Source organism: Elephantulus edwardii, unplaced genomic scaffold (genome assembly GCF_000299155.1).
Source record: "Elephantulus edwardii isolate Elephantulus edwardi_28Jun2011 unplaced genomic scaffold, EleEdw1.0 scaffold00492, whole genome shotgun sequence".
Lineage (NCBI taxonomy): Eukaryota > Metazoa > Chordata > Mammalia > Macroscelidea > Macroscelididae > Elephantulus > Elephantulus edwardii.
Genome location: NW_006400242.1, coordinates 466,202 through 477,630, shown reverse-complemented (window position 1 = coordinate 477,630; position 11,429 = coordinate 466,202). Strand labels below are relative to the sequence as shown.

Below are 11,429 nucleotides of genomic sequence, written 5' to 3'. Positions count from 1 at the left end.
ATTGTAATATTTTACTTTGTCATCCCGCGCTGCCTTTTGAAATCTTCTGTTCAGCGCTTTAGTATCTTGAATTCTTCCTTGTGCTTTGGCTTCTCTGCACTCCAGTGCAATATTCAGAGTTTCTTCTGACATCCACCTTCGTCTTTTCTTCCTCTTCTGTTTTTGTAATGAATGTTTGCACTCTTCTTGGATGATACCCTTGATATCCTCCCACAACTCATCTGGTCTTCGCTCATTTGTGTTCAAGGCCTCAAACCTATTCTTGAGATGGTTCTGAAATGCAGGTGGGATAGACTCAAAGTTATATTTTGCTTCTTGTAGATTCGGTTTAATTTTACTCAGCTTCAGCTTGAACTTGCATAAGATTACTTGGTGGTCTGTTCCACAATTAGCTCCGGGCCTAGATAAAGGATAGAAGTTATAAATGATTTCATGTTGCTTGGATCCACAATCTCTTGGCATCAGCAGTCAAGAGATCAAAAGATAAGTTTCTTGGGAAAATACGCTGTCAAGGACCTTTCTAGAATGCTAAAGAACAACGATGTCAATTTAGAGACTAACGTATACCTGATCCAGGCCGTGGTCTTCTCAATTGCTTGCTATGCGTCTGAAAGCTGGACAATGAATAAGATGACAGAAAAGGAATTATCTTTGAGTTGTGGTGCTGGAAGAGAGTACTGAACATACCAAGAGAACAAGCAAGTCTGTATGGGAGAGGGTGAAACAAAGTTGCTCTTTGGAGACAAGAATTTTGAAGCTCTGTCTCACATACTTTTGACATATTGCCGGGAGAGACCAGTCCTTGGAGAAAGACCTCATGCTTGGAAGGGTAGAGGTTCAGAGCAGAAGGAAAATCTGAATGAGAAATCAGGTGTGTCTTGAGACAGTGAATTTGGTTCAGGATAGTGCAAGGTTCATAGGGCTGAGTCCTAGTTGTCTTGATGGCACCTAACAACAACAAGAGAGCACTATGCTGAGTGAAAGAACTCAGTCACATAAGTACAAATATTTTGTAATGCCATTATTGCGACAAAAGGAGGATAACTGAGCAAGAGATGTACAAATGTTCAAAAGCAGAAGTAGAAAGGAAGAAGGAATGGCAGAAAAGGGGAAAGAAAAAAATCACTGCTGTAGCAGAGGCTTGTGGGTAGAGAGGGGACACGATTGTAAATGTTCAATTGGAATTTGAAAAGATGAGGGGATAAAAGGCACAGAGTAATGGTAATTATATACAAGAGAAAGCATTTGAATGATTGTATAAAATACAAGGTACATGAATGAAATACAACTCAGATCAATGTATAAAACACTAAGCACATGTACAAAACATGTATAAGAATTATTACATACAAATTAAAAACATTTTTAAAACCCAGAGTAAAAGAAATATACTTACAGTCATATATATATTTCAGGTAAATATACTTTGAGCTACGTAAAACAGAATTAAAATGAATATTTATGCATGATACTTTAAGGCATATCAGAGATCAACCAAATTCTTTTCTGCTCAAGTGTATAATTTGGAGATGATAGAAGCCCTATGGAAACACCTTACAAAAGAATTTATACCAACTTCTTCCTTTTCAACTGTCTCACACTTGCTAACTATGGTAATAGTTTGGCATGAGCACAATTAAAGTGTTCTGGGATAAAAATTTTTCCCCAGTATTTTTCATAGTTTGTTATGATCCATGCAGTCAAATGTCTTTACATAGGCAATAAAACACAAATAAATAGTTTTATAGTATTCTCTGCTTTGCATCAAGATCAATTTGACATTAGCAACGATATTCCTCCTTCCACAGCCTCTTCTGAATTTACTTTGAATTTTGAACAATTTCCTGTGGATGTACTGTTTCAACCATTCTAAAATAATTTTCCACAAGAGTTTAACTTGCATGGGATATTAATGATATTGTTTGACAACTTTGAAATTTTCTTGGATCATCTTCTTTTGGAATGGGAACAAATAGGGATCTCTAGTCAGTCAGTCAGGTGGTTTGTCTTCCAAATTTTTGGGCATAGGCTAGTAAGTATACCCAGGGCTGTATCTATTTGTTGAAATAAGTTAACTGGTATTCCATCAATCCCTGAGGTCTTATTTTTTGTCAAGGCATTCACTGCAGCTTGAACTTTTTCATTACAATTGCATCCCGATCATATTCTACTTCCTAAAAGTAGTGTCAACCAATACTTTCTTTAAAAAAAAGTTTGTGTGTGTGTGTGTTTTGTGTGTACCATCAAATCAGATCTGACTGGTACAGGGGGAGATTTTCCCTCCTTCTCCAGCAGAAGCATCTGGCGGATTCATACTGTGCACCTCTGGGATTGCAGTGCAGGTTCTTGCCACTAGGCCACCAGAGCTCACCCAATTTTTTTTTTTCTTATTAATGACTCTGACTATTCCCTTTATCTTTTTTTGATGCTTCCTGTATCACTGAAGGTTTTGCCAACAGAATCCATCAGTACTGTAATTTTAGGCTTGAATTTATTCTTCAGACCTTTCAGCTTGAGAAATGTCAAAACAGAGTCTTTCATTTTGCTTTTCTAACTCAAGGCTTTTGCACACTTTGCAATAATATTTTGCTTTGTCTGACACTGAGAAGAATAGGAATCCCAAAACACTTAAATGTGTTCATGCAAAACCTGTATCTAGAAGCTGTTGTCTGAAGAGAACATGTGAACACTGTATATTTTAAGGAAAAATATGTGTCAGGGTTATATATCCTTTTTCTGTGCCTATTCAACTGGTATGCTAATCACCTCATTTGAGAAGCTCGGCTACTGTGTGGCATTAGGACTGGAGGAAGACTCTTCAATAACCTTTACTATTCAAATGACATAACTTTGTTCACATGAAATGAAAAATACTTGAGGCACTTACTAAAGCAGATCAGCCTACAACCTTCAATATGGGTTATATCTTAAATCAAGAAAACAAAAATCCTCACCACGGAACAATAGGCAACATCATGGTACAGAGAAAACAATCAACACCCATGGTAGCAGCAGTCAAGAAATCAAAAGACATGTTACATTGGAAAAAAGTTGGTTGTCAGAAAACTCTCTAAAGAGAGGAGCTATTATGACAGTTTAAAGATTAAATTGCCTATGATGTAAGTAGAGTATTTTCAATTGTTTCTTATGCCTCTGAAAGTTGGACAATTAATAAGGTTAACAGAGTAGAATCAATGCCTTTGTACTTTAGTGGTGATGAAGAAAAACTGAATTATGCATAGACTGCCAAAACAATAAACAATTCTGTGCTGGAGAAGCGCAATCAGGGTGCACCTTAAGGATAATGAAATCCATCTCACATACTTTGAATATGCTTTCTGCAGGTACCAGACCTTGGGAAAAAATATCATGTTGAAAAAGGTGGAGGGTCAGAGAAAAAAAGGGAAGACCTTTAATAAGTAAACTTGAAATAGTGACTGTTAGCAATGGACTTGAGCATGAGGGAGTTTGTGAGGAGAGTGCAGGATAGGGAATGGTTAAGGTCTGTATTCACAGGTTCACTATGAAGTGGTGGTTGAATTGAGGACACATAGCAACAGTAATATGGCAATAGTGTATGGTATAAAGCCAGAAATGACCAGTTCTGAGGCTGACTCCTTGGAGAAGCTGCTCGTAAGACTTTAGTAGACATTCACCAATGTAGGATGTACAACATTATCTCTGCGGACAATGTTAAGTCAACTGATGTTTATGTGCACTGAGGCTATACATCCTAAAGCCCTAGGATTAGCAACTCATTCCTTCCTGATGTTTGGTTAATAATGAGAAGGTTACATAATTTTGGCTCCAACAAGCTCTACTATACATAAATGTATTTACAGTATATACAAACTCACACACAGAAATAACATATGAGGCTTTTGCCACCTGGGAGCCCTTGAGCATAAGCATCTGGCTTCTCTCCGCGCGTTTAATGCCTTTTCCCTCCGCTGGCGTCCCAGAAGCTTTCTCGGTCCAGAACCTCACACCGTGCATTCGGGCATGCCCTGCTACGAGCTGGCTTTGATTCTGAAAGCCATGCAGCGGCCAGAGACTGCTGCTGCTTTGGAACATGTGATAGAAGCCTTGACGGACAGAGGAGCCATAGTGAGGAAAACTGTTGGTATTTCTTGGTGGATTTTTATACACCAACAGCAAGAGTTGAGACTATAATGAAATATTTGTCTCAAGACATTGATGTGATTAGACCAACTGTTGTGAAGCACCCACTAACCCAGGAAGTAAAGGAGTGTGATGGGATTGTCTCAGTTCCACAGGAAGAAAAACTGTATTTTGCGAAAAAGTAGTAAGATAATTCACCTATTTCTGCTGTATTTTAAGTCCTCTCACTTTTGAGTGTCATGTGCTGTTAATAGTTTACAAGTTTGACCTTTATATAGGTGTGTGTTGCAGATATCACTTGATTTTCTATATTATTTTTGGTTCTTGATCCCTTCTGCATGAGAAGTGGGGTCAGCAACTCACTAAGAGGCACTCTGAACACCATTCTTGATTCCACCCCTCATTAATTTGTCAGTGATGGCACTTTGCCTTATAAACACTACCACTGTTTATAGTACGAAAACTTATAAAGGTGCCTTGGATTGCAAGCTACTTATTCAGATTATATATCTGTGGAAAATTAAATTTTAAAGCTGCTGTGTCATATGACTTGACTTTTGATCAGGGTACTAAATAAGATTTTAAAGTTAAAAAAAAAAAAAGAACATCTGAAAAACCTAGGTCTGTTGTTGTTACATGCCATCAAGTTGCCTGTAATTCATAGCTACCCTATGCAAAATAGTTCTGAACCTGCCTCATCCTGAGCTAGTGTTACTATCTCTGACACACCTAACCCCATAACCCCAGTTACTGTGTCAATCCATTTCATCCAAGGTCTTCCTCTCCTGTGCTGCCATCCACTCTTGCAAGCATCTGTACACATGCCCAAAGTATGTGAGACAGAGCTTCAAAATCCTTGCTTCCAAGGAGTAAACTGATTTCACCCTCTCTAGGACAGACCTATTTGTTCTTTTGGTAGTCCCTGGTATAGTCAACGCTCTTCTTCAACTCCACAACTCAAAGGCATCGATCACTGTCCAGCTTTCTGATCCATAGGAAGCAACTGTGAAGACCATGGCCTGAATCAGGCGCCCCTTAATCTCTAGACTGACATTGGTGCTTATCAGCACTTTGGAGAGGTCCCGGACAGCTGATTTCCCTAATGCAAGTTGTCTTTTGGATTTACTGTGTCAAGAGTGTCGATTCTGGAGGCGAGCAAGCCGAAACTGTTAACAATCTCAATCTCTTCTCCATATACCATGGTGCTGACAACTGGCCCAGGAGTGAGAATCTTTATCTTCTTGATGTTGAGATTCAATCCATATTGAAGACTACAAGTGCTTGACCTGTTGAAGCAAATGCTTCATGTCCTCCTCAGTTTCAGCCAGCATGGTTGTGCCATCTGCATAACGCAGGATGCTGATGAGTCTTTTTCCAATCCTGATGCCACATTCCTCCTCATAAAGTCCAGCCTCCCTCATGAATGATCTGTTCTTCATTTAGATTGGAAAGGAAATAGGAATCACCCCTGATGCACTCTTTTCCTGATTCTGAACCATGCAATGTTTCCCTTTTGGTTCTGACAACTGCTTGCTGGTTTGAGTATATAGGTGTTGCATGAATACAATCAAATGTTCTGGGATTTCCATTCTTCTCAGGATTTGCCACAATTTTTTGGTCCACACAGTCAAATGCTTCTGCAGAGTCAATGAAATATAGATAGACATTCTTCTGGTACTCTCTGCTTTCTGCCAAGATACAATTGTTTTTAGCAATAATATCTCTAGTACCATGGCCTCTTTCAAACCTAGCTTGTATTTCCGGTAGTTCTCTGTCAATGTACTGTCCAGTCATTTCTGGATAATGTTCAGCAAGATTTTGCTTGTTTGTGATCTTTGTTATATTTCCTGATAATTTCCATACTATTTTAGATCACCCTTTTTTTAGAATGGGAATAGATATGGATCTCTCAGTCCATTAGCCAGGTAATTGTACTCTAGATTTCCTGGCACAACCTGGTGAGTATGTCCAGGGCAGCATCTGTTTGCAGAAATATGTCAATTGGTACTCCACCAATTCCCAGGGCCTTGTTTTCTGTCAATTCCTTCAAAGCAGCTTGAATTTCCTCTTTCATCACCCTTGCCTCTTACTTCTGCCAAAAATAGGTGTAATTCCTTTAACTTGCCCAAATATGTTCCTCTTGCCTATATTACCACTTGGAGATTAGTATTTGTTATTACTGATATTTAAAGGACTTGTAATTTGTATTTCTGTGAACTTCTTAACATATTCCCTTTCTTTAGTGGCACTGGACTGATCAATCCCTTATTATATATAGCTTTTCCTTTCACCCAGTTTAAATGTGTGTCTATTAACTAGTTCTTGATCTGAAAGCTCCGCTGAAACCTACCCACCCTGGCTGACTTGGCTGGTATCTCAAATAGTGGTAGCATAGCTTCCAGCATCAAAACAACATGAAAACAACCACAGTATAGCAAACTGATAGATAAGAGACTGAGAAAGGAGGACTGAAATAAAAGGCCTTTGCAAACATCATGGACAATGAAAGAATACTGTTGAATATAGTACTGGAAGATGAGTCTTTAGGTCAAAAGGCACTTAAGATGTAACCAGAGAAGACTGACACTTCAATACAGAGTCCATGAGAAGGATACATATAGAATAAAGGTTTCACTCAGTGAAGGTCCTTCATATGCTAATATGGCATCACTCTAAAATAAGGAGAAATAGCTGAAAACACCTATTAATTAATTATTGGAATATGGAACATATGAAGTACTAATCTAGGGAAAATGAAGTGTAAAATATAACATGTAATACATAAAGATCAAAGTCCCTGACAATAGTGAGTTGAGATGGACTGACATTAGTCAATTGGAATCAAACAAACACATGATTTACTATGCTAGAAATGACAAAATTAAAGAGGAATGATGTGGTGGTATTCAATGCTTAAAAAAGCATTTCAAGCTCTATCCAGAAGTGATAGGATACCACACATATGCATACAAGGAAATCCCATTAATATAACTATTATTTAAACACGTACAGACGAATTGCATTGGAAAAGTCCACTATCAGAGACCTCTCCAAGGTACTGAGGAGCAACGATGTCAGTCTGGAAACTAAGGAGAACCTGATACAGGCCATGGTCTTTGCCAGTACTTGCTATGCTTCAGAGAACTGAACAATGACTAGGAATGATAGAAGGAGAGTTGATGCCTTTGAGCTTTGTTGCTGGAGAAGACTACTGAATATACCATGGACTGCTAGGAGAACAAACAAGTTCATCCTGGAGAGGGTGAAGCCTGGCTGCTCCTTGGAGGTAATGGTTCTGAAGCTTCACCTAGGCATGTTACAAAGAGGGACCAGTCCTTGGGATGACAGAGTGAAAGCACAGGAGAGGAAAATCCTCGATGAGATGGTTTGATTCAGTGACTGGGGTAATTAGGACAGGTGTGTCAGAGACAGTAAGATTGGCATAGGATAGAGCAGGGTTTAAGGGTTATTGTACATAGGGTAACCAGGAGTCACAAGGAGACTCGACAGAACATTAATAACAACAATGAGAATGTGAAACACAATGTGAAAAAAGGAATGCATGAAACTCAATGTATATTAAAAACAAAACAAAACAAAAAACAACCCAACATATTGTATGGGAATGATTGTATGAAACATAACGTAAATGAAGGAAAGCGTGAACATGTAATAAAATTTTGTTTGCCAAACAATATAAAATAATGTTTAAAAAAAGAGAAAGCAATTATTAGGTGTGAATGTTTTTTCTGGTCTTATTTTGAAGATTTCAATGATGGAATGGCTTGAGTTACATTTATAAGTTGGGGGGGGGGGGGAAGAGAGAAAAAAAAACAAAACAAAAAACACACCACCAAACAAAAAAGCACAAAGAACTTTGTTCCAAAACTGAGCAGGTGGAACATAACCATTTAGGGACAGAATAATTTCTCTATATACATTCCGCACACTAGTGTTTAAAGGAAATGAAAATAAGAATGGAGAAAGTGCTCCTTGGAATAAGGATATTGAGATTTCCTTTCATGTTCTTTTGGCATGTTATCAGCAAGGTCCAATGCCTACAGAAAGGGCATCGTATATGGAAAAGTTGAGGGTTGGTGAAGAAGGGAAAGGGCTCCAATGAGATGGATTGACAAGTGACTGCAACAATAGGCTTGAGATTGTGAAACTGGTGTAGAATCAGACAAGGTCTCATTTTGTTGTGCATAGGGTGCCAATAAGGGATAGTGAAGAAGCTCTCTTTCAGTAGCATGATCCACAGATGTTATAAATCTCCATAAGACGATCTGAAGAGTCAATGTGTAAGACCCAAATATCACAAGGAAAATAATTATCTAATACTAGGCATAATTTGTAACTGTTACCCTAATTTCATTAACTCAATATAAGAATGACTCAACTCACATTCTAATTAACTTTTGGCAAAGTAACTGCCTATTCTTTTTGCTAGTAGGAATTTAGCATCTGTCTGGTATTTCAAAGAAAACTGCACAGTTTTCACATTTAGAATTAAAAAAGTAAAATACTGATTAAAATACTTATCTGAAAATAAAAATAAGGTGCTACCATTCACAGATGGACAATAAGGGCAAGAAATATACTAGATATTACAAGATGAGAGGGTAAGGAATAAGAAACTAGTAACGAAAATTATCAAGACACACGGTAATATAATCAATAAAGAGTCAAGAAAGTTCATGGTAAAAATGACTATAGTAAGCTCAACCATGCTCTGAAAAGAAAACTGAAATCAGAAAATTAATAAAATTTAGATACACATATTAAACGGATACACAAAAAACAGCACCCAACAACAAAAATGCAAAAATAGTTTCCTACAGGTTTTTCTCTATCTCACTTTATTTATCTGCACATAATTAAGAACATAAGAATTTGATTTCTTTTCCCACAACTTAAAGGAAAAATTTTCTGGAGACGGTCTGATACTTCCCACCCCAATGTGTGATAATATACCCTTCTACTTAAATAAAATCCAGTCTTCTCTCTAGTTAATAGAGAATCAAGTTAACTAGAGAATCAAGTCACAGAAATGGAATCCTAACAAAAACTTTAATGGCTCACTATAATCTTAACCTTACAAGCAAAAGATAAACTCACACAGACTATTTCAATTTTATTATGAAGATGAAAACAACAATAGAAAATGGAAGGAGGGTGTTTGATAAGCTCAATTAACAGGAAATTCAAATGAATTAAGAACATGATATTATGACCTCTGGGGTAAAAGAAGCAATTTTCCATTTAGTTGACTCTAGATTTTTAATATAGCACCTCCTTCGTGTTTCTATCCATTATTGTTAACCATCATCAAGAATAGGCATTACAACAGGTATAGCTTCAAGTTTTATATTATTTTACTCTTGAAATATAATTATATCTCCAACAGAAGAAATAAAAAAATTAATTCTCTAACATGGGTCACTCAAAAGGGGCATTAGTTAACTATGCCAAAGCATCAATCTGTCAATCACTGTAACAGTAAAAATATTATGATTCTTTTTCTTAAACATGCCTAATAATCTACTATCATTTCCTACTTTAAGCTCCTAAGAATCACTGCAATGAAGAGTTTATTTACATGTTCTCAATAGTCTCTTTGTTAACAAAAAGAGTAAGTTAGCCACATTTAATAAGATTGATAGATGTTCATAAAATATAAATTCACTGAATTTTAAAATTTACTTTTTAAAATTTATACATCAAATGCAAGGATTACTTTTTGAGTGTAACACAGACTACTAGACATCATACCAAAAATCAGACTCTTATGCATTAAGAATCTACTTTTTGTACTCTGAATAACTAACTGTGAGTTAGTGGTCAGCCAACAAATATACAGCTCTCATTTTCATTAGGTTTCTGTTCTACAAGATTCATACACATACAGACACTCACACCCACACTATAGGTAATTTAAAGCCACGACTACAGATGAAACATATGCCAGTTTATACCAACTTCTACTCCAATTAAGTTTTCTCCATCTGCATCTCCCTCTCAAAGAAAACCACACTCCTCATGCTGAACAAGTGATTTCTTACTGTTTGTTTGGCTATATGGATTTTTTCTTAATAAAGCTTATTCCTCTGGTTATTTCATTTTATTCCTCCTAGGTGGGTAATTGCTCCAGAAATGTGACATCTAAAAATTCACAAGTAATCCAAAACTTACTTGGCTTTCTGAATCCATATACAGTAGTCCGAGATATAGAGATCATTTAGAATATAAGCTGGGTCATTTTCCTGAAAAATTTTGTGAATATCCAGGAGACACTTCAAAACTGCACTTTTACCTATATAAGATTTAAAAACATTAAATCGTCATTGAGAATTATATGCTTTAGTGGTAGTATATTAAAAGAAATTCAAGGTTTTCATCATTTTTAAGAATATTTTCAATATTTCATAATTACATGAAAACATAACCTACTAGATCCAAAACACTGTTGATTTCCTAAGAACCTTTATACTCTGGACAATTTTAAATTATTAATTATGGTTGTTATAAAATTACTGCAAAGCACATTAAACAAAAAGGAGGACAATGTTCCAAAAATTAAATAATCATAAAAATATTTAAACTTTAATTATTGTTGTTGTTATGTGCTGCTGAGTCACCTGCAACTCATAGCAACCCTACGTACAACAGCCCTAAACCCTACACTATCTTGTGCCAATCTCACTGTCTCCAACACACCTAGCCTGATTACCCCAGTCACTGAATCAATCCACCTCATAGAGGGTCTTGCTCTCCTGCGCTACCCCTCCACCCTCCCAAGCATGACATCCTTCTGTCCCTCCTTGCAACATGTCCAAAGTATGTCAGACGAAGCTTCAGAATCCTTGCCTCCAAGGAGTACCCCAGTTTAACTCCCTCCCGCATAAACCTGTTCATTTTCTTAGCAGTTTATGGTATAGTCAAGAGTCTTCTCCAATACCACCGTTCAAAGGCATCAATTCTCGTTCTATGATCCCTAGTCATTGTGCAGCTCTTTGATGAATTACAACTGATTACAAAGACCATAGTCTGTATAAAGCACACCTAAGTCTCCAGAGTGAAACAACTGCTCTTCAATACTTTGGAGAGGTCCCTAACATCTGACTTTTCCATTGCAATACATCTTTAAATTTCCATATTGCAGGCTGCAGTCCTTGACACTCTGCAGCAGGCGCTTCAGATCCTCTTCAGTTTCAGCAAGCAGAGTTGTGTCATCTGCATAACGCAGATTGTTGATAAATCGTCCCCAATCTTGACCCCACATTTCTCCTCATAGAGCCCAGCCTCCC

At 37.1% G+C, this 11,429-nt stretch overlaps 1 protein-coding gene across 1 annotated transcript in view; it reads right to left on the bottom strand.

Annotated features, from left to right (window-relative positions):
* The window catches only part of SHQ1 (SHQ1, H/ACA ribonucleoprotein assembly factor), a 279,818-nt gene that overhangs the window by 91,004 nt on the left and 177,385 nt on the right, over nucleotides 1–11,429 (bottom strand). The window contains exon 10 of the mRNA XM_006903000.1: nucleotides 10,315–10,435. Within this exon, the coding sequence (XP_006903062.1) occupies nucleotides 10,315–10,435 (121 nt within the window). The remainder of the gene's footprint in view (nucleotides 1–10,314; nucleotides 10,436–11,429) is intronic.